Genomic DNA, 15,912 nt, shown 5'->3' on the forward strand with positions numbered 1-15,912 from the left:
GTTTTGCTTCTAATTTCCTCCAGGAATTTATGAAATAAGGTTTTCTGCCCCTCTCCCATTGGTTTGAGGCTTAAGGGACTCTGAGTAAACAGGAGGGGCTTTGCACCTATGTCGCAGCAGCCGCAGATCACCTCCTTCACCTCTACTCCACCGAGGTAACTTTTCTTGATTCCCTACCTTGCCCCCAGCCTTAATAGTGAGTATCCTCTGGAGTCCCAGGGAAATATATTTGCAAGCAAGTATGAACTCTCCTTTTATCTGAGGCCCCCAGAGATTCCAAAGTAGTCCATACTTGGTCTTTAATATTCAGTTAAAATTTTAGCTGATTTCTTATCCATTTTTATGACAGCCATCTCTTTCTCCTGTGTTCTACTAAAGGTGAAACAATTCATGATCCATTCTTTGGGAGAGGAGGGTTGTCCAATCCTTTCGAATTTAGGTTACTTGGTTGTTCTGCAAGCTCAGCTCTCTGATGAGCTCATAGAAATTATAGTTTGGTAGATCATCCAGCTTTTTATTGTAGGTTGAGTGTGGGATGTTCTGTGAACACTCTTTACAGCTTGAGTAGAACTTCCCTTCCACTTCAATTCAGCTTCCTTTTCTATTTTTGTAAAGGCATCACCATTCTTTCAGTCACCCGGATAAAACCTTAGAAGTATATTTCATTTCTCTACAATATTGTTTAATATCCAATCAGTTGATAAAGTCTGAATTAGATAAATCACTACCATCTCTTAATTAGGATCCTTTCTTTCTATTTCTCTAGTACAGTACTACTTATTTCATCATGGTCTCTTATAACAATATTCCTTCAACCACTCTGTCTTCTAATTAAACCTGACTTTGTCATCAGACTGCCTTACTATAGTATTGCTTTGACTGTTTATAACCAAGGCCATGATCAATCTGGTCCTGTTCTGACTTTACAGGCCACCTTCCTACAGGAACAGATATTCTATTGTTTCCATACTGAGCCATGTCCTCTTATTAACATCTGGAAATCTTATCATTTGAGGTCTATTACAAAGGAAACACTTTCCATGAAAAAACTTCCCTGTTGACACAGAATTCATCTCTTCTGAATTGTATGCTGCCTTATTTATACTATAAAAATAACACTTATTATGGACTAGTATTAATGTCATACACATCTCTTACATCCCTTACAACATCATAAACCTCAGAAAGGCAGAGATCAGATCCTATAAACCGTTACAGTCTCTCTTTTAGTTTTCCCACATAAATATTTATCTTACAAATTAAAATAGCAAAATTAATAATATGACATTTACTCTCCTTCCTAGAATCTGTGCATCCTTAATGCATCCCTGACAAGGTCACTAAAAATTTTCACCAGCTCACAAAACATCGTCTGTTTCTGAAAGGTTGTTTCAAAAAGAATAAAACACACACTATGACTCTAATTATTATGCCATCCAAGCATTTTCAGAGGAAAGTCCAGTCAGGATTAGTTTAGCATCCTCCTAGCAAAGCCACCATTTATACTGTTAGCATTAAATCTATAATGGTAATCACAAACACAAATATACTGAAGTCTCTTTATTTAGTTCCATGGAAATAACCCTAGGAGAGCCATGACATTTACTAAGGAAAAACACTGTCACTAATAAAAAGAAATAAGCCTATCTACCTCACTTATTCTGTTAATGCCTTATTTGGGAATCATACTCAGCCATCTTGCCAAAATGGAAAAGTGGCATGCTTCTACTATATCATTTTCAATGTAAAGGGAAAGGTAAAATGACAGACAAACATAGGAAGAAAAAGAGCAGTTCTACTATTTTATGCCTTTTTATAACAGTACTCTGAAATACATTCTCAAGAAATAGCATATAAAAATCCTACATGCTATTTTAGTGAAAAGCCAGAGTAGCTTTGCCCATTAGCTTCCCTGACCACAATGCAACCGGAACTTAAATTTGACTCAGACACCCAATGAGATGTCTAAAGCAGCCTCTTTTTCATGCATTCTTGAGAAACACACAAAATGAAAAATGCTTTTCCTGCTAAAACAAATAGTACACCCAACATTTATCCTTATCAATTTCATACAAAACTGTCATCCAACAATTCAACTTCTAGTAATTTAGTATGAGAAAATAATCATATAAAGAAGTTCAGCATAGCCTCATTCATCATAGTAAAAAAACAGGAAACAGTGTAAATGCTAACCAATGGGGAATCATTTATATAAAACAAAGTGTATATTTACTATTCAACAATGAAAAATGTTGACGCAGATCTATACTCACTGACATGGAAAGATGTCCACAGCATGCTGTTTTAAGAAAATAGGTTATAAAACCATATACACAACTGTGTGTGCTCATACGCAGTACTCCTAGATGGCAGGGTTTGAAGCATGTGCTTGTAATCAATTTATTCTCTTTCAGCTCCAAATTCATACTTTACTGCCTGCTCTGCAGAAACGAAGCTGGGCCCTTTACATATTTTTCCTTTGCTGACATGTGTTAAAACTTTATCAGTACAGGGTGCTGGTGAGTAGCTTCCCTCAATACCCCAACCCCACTGGTGGTTTTTTAGCAGAATACCTTCACTGAGACACCTCCTTGTGAACAGCTTTTGCCCAGCACACTAGACAGGAGGTTTTGAACAAGCTTCTATGGGATGGCAGCACAGCAACTCTCCATCATCCATTAAACCATGGCCACACCCTCTCTAACATGGTTTGGATCAGCCCTGAGAGGGGTCTTTTCCTGAACATTCTCAGACCTACGGGTTGGGGCTGCTCCTTATGTCTGCCATTCTTTTATATTCATTAGAATTCTCTTTACTCTTCACTAGCCAACCCCTTGCCACGCCAATCCCCGGTTACAGTTAATAATTTTTAATAAAGAATACTTAATTCTTTAGTTTTTGCTCAAATTACTGTGTGGTTTCCCCAGAACTGACCCTGACTGATGTGAGTTTTTTTTTCCCTTTTTACTTTTCAATGTTGTCTGAATTTATAATAAGCATTTTTTTTGTGTGAAAATCAGAAAAGTTTACTTTGGAAAAATTAAACAAAAATTCACTACTAAATAAACATTAAGTAAAGTTTTTCTACTTTAATAGATCAGAAATATATTTGTAAGATTAAAATGACTGAAATCTGAAGAACATTCATTTGTGTAAGACTATAAATGTTCAGTTTTTCTTTTCTTAATACCAATTTCTTTTCAACATTATCCAAAATTGTGTTTCTAGGTCATTTAAAAAAACAGAAATGATTTAGACTGCTATTTTTTTCTCTCTTAGTTATGCCATATATTAGCCTTTACAAACAGGTTATTAATCACTAGGTATCCTGGAATGATAGCTCCTGTGATAGGTCCTAGTTCCTCAAACACAGTCAGCCTCTTTCATCTTACTATTTCAGCCCCTCTTACCATGTTCAAGGATTATCAGTTGGGCTCCAGCTTGTGCATTTCCAACATCATTTTCAGCAATGCACTGATAGAACCCTTCATCTGATTTCACCAGACCCAAAACTTGAAGATTATGTTCCTTCTGAGGAAGAAAAACATAAATAAAATTTTATGATTTAACTGATAAACATTAGTTCAAAATCTCAAGGATATGCTCTTTCTGGAGAGGAAAAACAAGTAAAATTATATGATTCAGTTACTGAATATTATCTACCTATGAACCTGTTAACTTAATTTTATTGACAAGATACTGACTCAACTGACTAGAAAAGGAAACACTGTCATTAACAATTACGAACTCAATCCTTATAGAAAGTCTTATCTGCAATGTATGCAAACTTACACCTTTGCTTGGAAAAATATCTGGCATGCAATACCATGTGACCATAGTGAGAGTCTGAATTTGTGAATTCAAGGCATTTTCTTAAGATTATCTCTAATATCAATAGTTCTAACAGATAAGTTAAATGAGGCCACATATATAAAAGCTTTTCTTAAACTATAAAGTACTAAATGAATGTCAACTATAGTTATTGTTATTGATATTTTTAAAATAGTATGAAAATAATGATAAAAGAGTGAAAATGCTAATTTAACCATAACACGCTGCTTTTTAATTAGGGTTAAATACTTCTGAATTACTTTTTGTAACATATGAGATTACGTACTTTAAAAATAGAAAATGTATTCCTATGAAGAATGAATTAGTTATGAGAAATTTGTAATGAGACATTAAGTCTTGAACAACCATAATTACTTCTGATTATGTCTATGAATGTCAGGTATGCATCCTAAGATATGTCATTAATCTTTATTACTAAAACCTAGATAATTCTGTTAACAGGATGTTAGATAATGATAATAATAACAGTGGATAATATTTACTAAGCATTTCCTATATACATATGAAGTAAAAAGAAATAATGACTGAGTCTTCTTAAGTAGATTTAAGGCTACTTATTTACTTTTGCTTTACTTTTTAAAAGAACCTTTATGTTTATTTTCACAACAACTGTCCAACACTGGGTCACCCTTATTTTGAAGGGTCTGGGTATCAGTATAAGAAAGACAGACTTCTGCTCCTTGAATAGACAGCTATGAAGACAATTGGTACAAGTGAATACACACACAGGATAATCATTACCTAGAAAGTGGTGGCGGCTGTGTTAGAGTGCTAGTACGTCCGAGTAGGACTAGACTGTTGGTCAGGAGGTGTGGACTTCAGGCTGAGTTCAAACACTGTGACTTGCTCTGTGATCTTACATGAGCTACCAAAATATTTCTGGGCTCAGCTTTCTCATCAGTCAATGAAGAGATTATATTCTAAGCAAATTTTTCTATCTTCATCTTATATACACCAGTTCATGTACTACAGATAACAGATCTCTTGGTGATTACATTTAAAGATATTTAAAGGTTTCAGAGATAAGTTTCTTTGAAAAATACTTACTACAATCTTAAAGTAATCACTTGGGATAACCATATCCCCATTCTTGACCCACTTCACAGTTGGAGTTGGCTTCCCAGTCACTTCACATTCAAATACAATATCCATAGATTCATGAGCATATATATTAGTAGGCTGCTTCAGGAATTCAGGTTGAGCTTTAAAACAGAAAGAAAATTAAGATATTAATAAAAATAAAAATAGGTAGCTATTTATATTTCAAGCAATTTTTAAAAATCATAGAATTCATAGGATTTTTAATTATTTGAGGCTTTCATATGTTTTTAGAAAAACATAACAAATACATATTTAAAATATATGTTAGGAATGTAATATCTTTAAAAATTGATATTCTGGCATAATTAACTGGCAGAATAATTATAACAATAATTTCTGAGTTTCTCTGTTGAGAAATATTTACTAAGTTGACTGTTTTGAAGAAAATGAAAATAGGAAAGTTCTAAGCTGTCCAAAAATTGAATATTAAAGTCTATTTCCCTAACTTCCATTAGTAACATCCTTCATTACACGCAATGGTTTTTTTTTTATTTTTTTATTTTTTATTTTTTTATTTTTGGCTGTGTTGGGTCTTCGTTTCTGTGCGAGGGCTTTCTCTAGTTGTGGCAAGTGGGGGCCACTCTTCATCACGGTGCGCGGGCCTCTCACTATTGCGGCCTCTCTTGTTGTAGGGCACAGGCTCCAGACGCGCAGGCTCAGTAGTTGTGGCTCATGGGCCTAGTTGCTCCGCGGCATGTGGGATCTTCCCAGACCAGGGCTCGAACCCGTGTCCCCTGCATTAGCAGGCAGATTCTCAACCACTGTGCCACCAGGGAAGCCCCCATGCAATGGTTTTTAAGGGTGGGAGGTAGAGTGACAGAATCTTTGGGAGAAAGTTAAATGTATTTGCAAAAGCTTGATTATCCCATTGCCTCCCTTTCCCCTTAACCCAAAGTTGTAAATTACTGACTCAAATAGATTCAGTAAGATTTTGAATTTAAAGGGTAAAAGTAGATCATCTAGTCCAACTTCCTACCTAATGCCATAATTTCCTATTCCTGCTACATCCATGACAAGTGGTCTTACAAATCCCTGTTTGAAGTTCCAAATGACAAGGAACTCCCTATATCATAATGATGATGACAACACCAGTTTGTTTTTTTTTTAAACAGTTGAGTTAAAATGTGCTCAGCCTGCTGGAATTTTGATTGGGACTGGGCTGAATCTGCGGCAATTTGACACCTTAACAATACCGAGTCTTCCTTTCCATGCACATGGTTTATCTCTCCATTTATTTAGATCTTTGGTTTCTCTCATCACTGTTTTATATATTTCAATATACAAATTTTGTTCACACTTTATTAGCTGTATCCCTAAGTATTTTAAATTTCTTGGTGCTACTGTAAGTGGTACTTAATTTTTTTTTTTTTTTTTAGTTTCTAATTGTTCACTGCTAGTATCTAGAGATGAAATTGATTTATGCATATTGACCTTTTATCCTGTGGTCATGCTAAACTCATTCATTAGTTCTAGCAGCTTTTTATAGACAATTCTGGGATTACCTACATAGACAACCATGTTGCCTGCGAACAGAGAGAGTTTTATTTCTTCCTTTCCAATCTTCTTTCTTTTTTCATTTTTTTAATCTATTGCACTGGCTAGAGGGGGCAGGTCCTGGGAAGAAGTCCAAACTAGCTCTATAATTTGGGTAAATGAAGAGTAAGAGTATAGAGAGCAGGTAGAACCCCAGGTAAGCAGTAGAAGCCAAAGATGGTAAGAATGGAACACAGTGATGCAAGATCAAGAAAACATAAGTGTACAACTAGATGAAGTAAGGGAACTCTATTAGCAGTGAATTTAACTCTCTTTTCAAACATTGGTTAGTCATCTGTATTTATTCTTTTGTGAATTATCTATACACATACTCTGCTATTTTTTCAATTAGTGTTCACAATTTTCTTATCTATATATAATAGCTTTTCACATCATGCCAGTTATTAATTTATGGCCTCTCAGCTCCAAATCCACTCTTCTTTGTAATGATGGATGTGGACCTTTGCCAGCTGATGCAATGTTAGACTTTGTGAACAGAGGGCACCAGAGGGACATTGTAAGGCATGGCAGAAGAAAAGGTTTATCTTTCGGGTTGGGGTGTGCTGTTCTTCTTGTCCCTACGGTGTGGCAGCTAGAAGGTATGTGGGAGACCCATTGGTGATCACCCTCCTGCAAGTTTCTCTGCTCAGTCTCTGGTAAGTTTCTCCAGTTTACTCTAGCAGGTAGCTTTCTGTGCACAAGCTCTGACCGCTAGCATGCCATCAAACAGCGTCCAATATATCAGCTCTGACTCAAGGCACCCCGCTGGGGAACTTCCTGCTCATCATCAGTCAGGCCCATGGCATCCCAGCAGGCGGCTTTCCACACACCAGCTCAGGCCTGTGGCATCCAACAGGTGATCTCCTGTGGACCAGTTTCGCCCATGGCTGTGTTCTCTGGCAGTGACTACACTCTCTCCAAGGTCTGAATTGCAACCTTGAGTAAGGGTGCCCTCTTCCAAGTTCGTTCCTTTTTTTGGATTCTCTCCCTCGGCTCTTGAGGTAGTAGCTAATTCTTATATTTACTCTTTCTTCTTTAGAATCCTACTTTATCCTATTTAGTAGTTAAAACACCTTTTATTAGTTAATAATTCTTTATGTTAAATTCTCCTTGTTCAAATTCCTGGTGCAATTTCTGGCTCCTGACTGGACCCTGACTAATATAGTCAGATATTAATCCTTTCTCTTACATGCCAATATTTCTTCTCAGCTGTTTCTTCTGTCTTTTTAAATTTAGGATGCCTATTGTACCAAAGTTTTAAATCTGTATGTGGTAAAATTTATTAGTCCTCTCTTTTTTTGGCATCTGTATTTTATTATTCTTACTCCAAAGGGTTTTCCTTGCTTCCATACTATAAAAATATTCACTTACTTTTTCTTCTAGTATGTCTATGAAACAATCTTGACTTCATTAAGCATCCAGCTTTATATTTTTCTAAACAGCAACTCCAGTAGTCCCAATCAAAGTAACTGATTTGAAAGTTTTAATATCTAAATCCTATATACTCTTAGGGGTTTATTTTGCATATTAAGTGGTTCCATTGACCTGTTTATTCCTGGGCCAGAACCACAAACTTAATGACTGTTACTATATAGTATTTTAAAAAATTTGGCAGAACAAGTACTCTCCTAATTTATTCCTTTATTTCCTCAAAAATTTCCTAACATGTTCATTAAGATGTTTTTTCCCAGATGAATTTAGACTCATCTTTGGTTATGTTTCTCTGTTCCTTCTCAAAGAAAACAAACAAACAAAAGCAACCTGGAGTTTTCATTTGAACTGCAATAAATTTTAGATGCTGGAAAAATAAACATATTTGCAATCCTGAGTGGTCCTATTTAAGACTAGGTATTTAAGTTTATTTGGATATTATTCAGTAATGATGTATTGTAAAGACATTGTAATGACTGAAGTCAAGAGACCTACAGTTGAGTGCTAGTTCTACCACTAGACATTCTGCTGACCATGGGCTTCAAAAATCCATGGGTTTCAGTTTGTTCCTATACTAAATAAGGAACTCAAGCAGACTATTCCTAAGTAACTAAGATCTCAAACCAACTGTGATTTTATGATTTTAGTTTATACCTTTGTTGTATAGTAATTAGTAGCTAACATTCACGAGGGCTATCCACTTATTATCATTATCAATTCATGGCCAATACTGTTTCATCTATACCCCAAACCATCCCATGGCCTTCCCAGATTACTGTGAAAGCAAACTCCAGGTTTTACATTATTTCACATATGAATACTTAATTAAGTACCTCTACAAAACAAGAACTCCTATTTCTAAGCAAAATCATCATCAGGTTGGTATCTATAATAATTTCTTACTATAATCAATTATCCAGTTAGTATTCACATTTCACTAAATGGCCTATTTTTTTTAAAGCTGATTTATTTTATTTTAATTGGGCAAACAAGGTACATTCATTGGCATTGTTTCTTATGTTTCTTTTAATCTACAGGTTCCTCCTTTATCTCTTATCTTTGTTTGCAATGTGTTTGTCCAAGAAGTCATTCGTCCTGCAGAATTTCCTGCAGTCTGTCTTTTGCTGACTGCATTGCCATGGGGTTATTAACATATTCATCCTATATACAGGCAGTTAAATGTAGAAGCTTGATTGGAGTCAGGCTCTTTTTTTTCCCCCAAGACTACTTCATAGGCAGTGCCTTGTCCTTCCATCAGGAGGGTTCATAATGTGTGACTGTGTCTCTTGTGATGTTAACAGTCTTTGATAATCATTGCCTACACAAAAGGAGTTGCAAAATAGTAATATTCTTATTCTATCATTCCTTCTATAAAGAGAAAAATCCCCTCAACAATTATTTGGTTACCCTTAAGTATAATTCTTACAGAAAGAACAGGATAATGCTCGATTCTTTCCCTTTGCTTACCAATTCCCAAAACAATGATCTGGTTCTCTAATATCATCTCCCAAATGTGATCAATGAAGGCTTTTTAAAAGTATCATTATGAGTTCACAGATTAAAATATATTTGGTTTGTTTCAATCCACTGAAGTTACCTTTCTTTTCATTTTCAAACTATCCCATCTTTGACCAATGGAAGCCTGAGTGCACTGGAAGTTCCTGAGTCGTTTTTGACATGATCCAAGTGGTCTTTAGTATATTCTGGTCACTGTTTTTAGGTCCTATTCGTGGACAAAGCCAAGAAATCTGTACTTTTTAAATATAAAATTATGATTTCATTCTGGTCTCTCCAGTTAAGTTTGAGACTATAGGTTTTAATGGGATCCTATTCATTTTACATCTCTATTTCCTTTTTCTCATGCCAAAAATCTCTGTTCTCAATGACGCCACCTTAATTATTTATATGCTTTATCTTACACTCAGTCTCAGAATAACAATACCAACATTTCCACCAAGAGAAAAAAGTTGAAGATTTCTGGAGTTCTTTTTGTCCTTGAGAATATTCTACTAGGTATATATAGTTTAATTACTATTTTAAATTTATTTGGAACAGTAACTTTCACTTGGAATTTTAACTTTCTGTGTGGCTATACTACCAACTAGTTACACATATAGAGTCATTTGTTTCATTTTACTTCCCCTTTTCAGCAATTTAAAATCTGCAAAAAAGGGTATATTCCAACAAGTCCTGCTTCTAACCCTGTTTTCTCTACCCTTTTCCCTCCCTTCTCCTATAGGTAACCATTAATTTTTTTTGAATGATTTATCTTTCATTTCAAAAATTATAAGCAAACACAATTTGTACCCACCCCTCTTCTTCAGATTAGTTATGTACTAAACAATTTTTTCTACCTTCAAAGCCTTCAATCTTAACCACTATGGTACCATGTTTCTAAGGAACTGACATATGCCTTAAGTCTAAGGGACTGAGGCGCCCCCTAAAGCAGAGTATGTAATTCTGGAAAACAGCAAAATTCTCTTCAAAAGAAAATCCAATTAATATAATTTTAGTATGCATTTTCAGTAAACAGACTTTCAAAGACTATTAGAAAAAAATCATCACAAACAATGTTCAATTCATCATTTACTTTTCCCTTTCATGAATTATAAAATAATGCCTTTAAAATGTTCTCCGGATTTTAACTTCTCTGTAGATAGTATTCACACCAATTAAACACAATGTAAGAGCAGATGTTTGTGGTTGGGAGGTTAAATTGATAACCAGAGAGCAAATGAGTCTATTACCATAAGAAAATAAGCATCGTAATGGAAGATTATGCATTTTGTTACCAAAGAGATAATTAAGCTTCAAATTCTCTTTGACAGCTCCCTATCCCTTCTAATGCCATCATCATTACAAGAATAATTTTAATTGCTAAATGCACAAGTAGAACTTAATACTAAAACATATTACACTTGCCAAATTTCCTTACTGGAAACATCACTTAATTCCATAACTGTTATATAATGATGAAATTGCCACTCAATTCAAACAGAAAACAATATAGGGCCAACACCAAAGTTTCAAGGTTACTTCATTATGCTGTTATTTAGAAGATTATAACCGGTTTCATTTACATTAGCTCTGAAATGTTGGAGTTTCTATTGTTTGATTTTAAAGGTTTAGGCATTGAAATTCTTAAAAAAGCACTTTAAGCAGAGAAATAAAGCAACTTTGTCCATTTTATGTTAAACTGCACACTTGCTGTTCTTAAGCTTCTTTTCAATAATTCACAAAATTACATGCAAGTCCTTAAAAAAAATCCCAACAAATAAAACCCAAGCATTTTTAACAGTCTGAAATCCCCTCAGGGATGTTGTCTGACAGTCTAATCACAAGTCTGCTGTAAGTACTGGCTCAACTAACAAAAATACATTAGAACCCTCCAATACTTCTTGAGAAAGCTTCTTGTTCCAATGAAGGTGAATGTTTTCCTTAATCTCCAGGTGAAACAGGTGAAATCAATTATGAAGCAACATTATGACAGAGTTGCCACATGACCTTGAAATTACATTTCTATCCTATCCCTGTACCTCCACGTCCAGTTGCACTGCATTTCCTTACCCCTACCTCTCAACTTAGCTAACAGGTACTCATCCTTCAGATCTCTAAAAACAATCCCTTAAAGAAGCTTTTCCTGATCCATAGCCCACCCCCACTTTTCCTCCCCATTCCTAGGTCATCACTGCCCTATTTACCATTGAAACCCCAGTGGCCTAAACCATAATAGGTGTTCAATGCATATTTGTTGAAATCAATGGTTACCTGAATTCTACAAATTCCATTAATCGGCACTATCAGAAAATTAGATGTTGAGAATAAGAATTTTTTCAAGGACTCTCAAGCTTCTCAAGGATTTAATGTTTTATACCACTACTTCACCAATAGGAATTCATAAATCTAATCTTTGCTGTGAATTTTCTGCATAAGTTTTAAAATGTGCTTTTAAATGTTTATAATATAAAATCTTAATAATCATATAACTTCAGCACTCATATTTATGTTTATAAGTTGGCTTTTGTGACTGTAGAATTTAATCCTAGTGCAATGTTTCTCAAACTTGAGGTCTTAGGGTCCTTAAAGCTCTTAAATTTGACAAACAGCTCTACACATGGTTTTTTTGGTGAAGAATTCACAAAAATCTTTATTAAATATAGGTTCCCCTTCCCTGACAAGACTGAACATACTTATTCTTTGTATGATATCCCACTATTATCATGATGAACATTAATTGTGTGCCACATTTACACAGAGAAGGTATGAAGGCCTCATGGTTGATTATTTTCACTTAGTATTATACATACATTAGATATGCTCCCTAAATAGCTAAACTCAATTTGTAAGCCCTCTGCTTTTCAGCATTGTAGGAGCATACAAATGACTTAAAGAGATTCATAGACTATTTGCAGAGATTTGCAAAGATACTTAGAAAAATGTTGGTTGTTGGGTTTCACCACACATGCTTGAGAATTCCAAAAGATAAGGCCATATAATTATCATCTTAACAATTTCTCCCAGATTGTTCTATCATGCTAAGTGTGAGAACCGTGCATTAGGGGGTCACTAAAGGAGATTACTGTATACCTCATCACCTTTTTATATACACAGAGAACTCCCCAATTCTTGTGCCTTCCAGGACCACAGAATTCATTTGTTTGCTCAATTATTAAACGAATATTTAATAAGCAACTACTAAGCTACAAAGACGTTTTACTGGATGCTGTGAGGGAGAGAGATAATAAACACATGTATTTAATAAACTGTAAAGTAAGATAGAAAGGTATGATATTTTAAGAGAAGATGACAGTGTTACATAGATGTGAATTCAAAAGGAAGAGATATAATTAGCTATTGATGCATAGAGGGATCTACAGAAAACTGGTTCAGCGGTTATCTCACAGGAGGGTAACTGGGAAACTGGCAATTAAGGAGAGTGACTTGTTACCATATACTTTTTCCCTCAACTTTAAAAACTGTGGTAAAATAAACATAAGATAAAATTTAGTATCCTAATCATTTTTAAGTACACAACTCAGTAGTATTAAGTACATTCATATTTTGGGGCAACCATCACCACAATCCATCTTCAGAACTCTTTTCATCTTGTAAAACTGAAACTCTATACCTATTAAACAGTAACACCCCACTCACCGGCCTCCCTCTAATCCCTGGCAACCGCCATTCTACCTCCTGTCTCTATGATTTGACTACTCTAAGTATCTCATATAAGTGGACTCATATGGTATTTGTCTTTTTGTGACAGGCTTATTTCACTTAGCATAATGTCTTCAAGGTTCATCTATGTCATAGCATGTGTCAGAATTTCCTTCCTTTATAAGGCTAATTATATTCCATTGTATGTACATACCATGTTTTGCTTGTTCATTCCTCTGTCAATTAACACTTGGATTTTTTCTAATGTTTTAGCTATTGTGGATAATGCTGCTGTGAACATGAGTGTACGATTACCTCCTAGAGATCCTGCTTTCAATTCTTTTGAGTATACCAGAGGTAGAACTGCTGGATCATATGGTAATTCTATTTTTAATTTATTGAGGAAATACCATACTGTTTTCCAAAGTGGCTATACATTCCCACCAACAGTGCACAGGCATTTCAATTTCTCCATATCCTCACCAACACTTGTTATTTTCTGGTTCTTTGTTAGTAGCCATCCTAATGGGTGTGAGGTGGTATTTCATCGTACCATTATGCTTTTGTACCATCTGACCTTTTGCATGTTCATGGATTGTCTATTTAGAAATTTTTACTGACTACTGGATGATTTAGATTTGTCTGCTCCCGGCTACTCCTTAGTATTCTTTCACTTGGTTCTTTCTGTTAGCTTTTGCTTTCTTTTCTCCATCTTCTTTTTTATCATTTTGAATAAGTATTCAGTACAAAAGGTATAAAGAATACAGGAAACATAAAATCCTCCCCTTTATCAAGCCCAATACCACTACCCTCCTCAGAGATAAACACTACTAATATTTTTGGTGTGTGAGTCTTGCAAATTTTTTCTATGTATTTCAAACACACTACACACATACACACATTTTAAAGATATAGACTGGATCAGCTGATAAATACTCTTCTGCAACTTGTGCTTCTCTCTTAGTAATCTTACATATCAGTATATATGGCCACCTCTCTTTTGATAGCAGCATAGTGATCCAGAGTCTGACTATATCACAGTTTATTGAATCACTCTCCTGCTAATGGACATTTAAGGTTGCTTTTAATTTTTCTATTACAGGTAATGCTGTAATATGCATCTTTGCATATAGATCTTTGTACACATGTGTAAGAGTTTCAGAAGAATAGAATTTTAGAGGGAATAGCTAGTCAAGGTGATTTCATATTTAAAAATTTTGTAAATATTACCAAAGGCTGTACAAGTTTTATGTTCCCATCAAAGAATCAGTATCAATAAGACTATTTACCATTCTACTGGAGGTCCTAGCTAGTGCAATTAAGAAAAAGAAAAATACAAATATAGGGGTGGAGTTGGAGAAATCTCCTGTTCCCTCACACAAGCACACCATGGCAATGACTGTCTACTAGAATACTCAAGAAATCTTTCATGGAAAAATTCCAGTGTGCATTGTCATACTATTTGTAGCCAAGGGGAAACTTCAATGATTTAATCAATTGGATAATAATTAAACTATGGTACACCTAGCTGAAGGATATGTTATAGTCTTCCCATTCAGAGTGTAGGAACAACAGCACTGGCATCATCTGGGAGCTTGTTAGAAACACAGAATCTCTATCTCCCACCCTAAACCCTCTGATTCAGTATCAGCATTTTTACAAGATATCTAGTTGACTCACTGCATGTTAAAAGTTTAATAAATAAGCACTGCTTTGAGCATTTAAATACTGATGTAGTCTACATGTACAAACATGGAACAATCTAAAGATTAAAAAGTCAAAAAGCAATTTGCAACACAGATGGGATGATCCTATTTGTTAACAAAAAATATATTTCTAGATGTACACACACGTAAATGCTTTTTAAAGACATCTAGAATTATATACACTAAAATGATGACAGTGGTTACTTCTGAGGAAAGGGGTAGGGATGAGGAAGGGGCAATGAAGGAGATTTAACTTGGTTAACATGGTTTGATTATTTAATAATGGTATTGTATTACTTATAAAATTTAAAAAGGAAAAATAAAAGCCAAAACAATAAACTGAGAAGCTATTAGAACTAAATCTAAATTTTTTAAACTAGCAGTATAAATGATTAACATACTTTTCTCTGTCACTCATATTCTCATACAATACATATGTACAATTTTTAAAATATAATTCACAATAACAACAAAAACAATTAAATAGATATGCACCTAACAAGGAAAGTATAAAACCTTTAAGAAGAAAACTATAAAACTTTACTAAAGGACATAAAAGAAAGTATAAAAGAATGGAGCCACAAATATAGACCCAGGCATGTAAGAAATTCTCATGACAGAAGTGACACATTAAATCAGGGGGAAAAGATGCCTAACTCAGTAAATAATCCTGGAAACGATGTAGCTATTTGGAAAAGAATAATGCTGGATTCATGCCTTACTCCTTATACCAAAATAAAGCCCATATCTATCAAAGATTTAATAGTTAAAACAAACAGACCCATAAAAGCACTAGAAGAAAACATGAGATTTTTAAAATAATCTTGGAAGGAGGCCTAAATATGACACAAACCAAGAAGCCATAAAAGATAAACATACTGTGCTACATAAAAAAATTCAAATTGTGCATGATTAAAAACTATCATTAAGTAAAAAGACGGGGGGGAAAGGGTACACAGAGGTCTAACTTCTTTAAAATATAAAAGTTCTAATAAAGTAAAAAAACTCAACATCCAGTTAAAAAATGAGAAAAAGATATGAATATACAGTGCATAATAAATACACTTCAAAATATATGAAAGGATACTAAACATCACTCGTGTAAAAATATGCAAATAAAAATGTCAAGATA

At 34.5% G+C, this 15,912-nt stretch overlaps 1 protein-coding gene across 5 annotated transcripts in view; it reads right to left on the bottom strand.

Moving 5' to 3' along the window:
* Positions 1–15,912, bottom strand: part of NEO1 (neogenin 1) — a 250,724-nt gene that overhangs the window by 103,894 nt on the left and 130,918 nt on the right. For all 5 annotated transcript variants that reach the window (XM_059912801.1, XM_059912799.1, XM_059912797.1 and 2 more), the window contains exons 6-7: positions 4,900–5,054; positions 3,411–3,531 (exon numbers count right to left, since the gene is read on the bottom strand). In XM_059912801.1, coding sequence (XP_059768784.1) covers positions 3,411–3,531; positions 4,900–5,054 — 276 coding nt within the window. The remainder of the gene's footprint in view (positions 1–3,410; positions 3,532–4,899; positions 5,055–15,912) is intronic.

The sequence above is a fragment of the Balaenoptera ricei genome, chromosome 2 (genome assembly GCF_028023285.1).
Source record: "Balaenoptera ricei isolate mBalRic1 chromosome 2, mBalRic1.hap2, whole genome shotgun sequence".
NCBI classification, from domain to species: domain Eukaryota; kingdom Metazoa; phylum Chordata; class Mammalia; order Artiodactyla; family Balaenopteridae; genus Balaenoptera; species Balaenoptera ricei.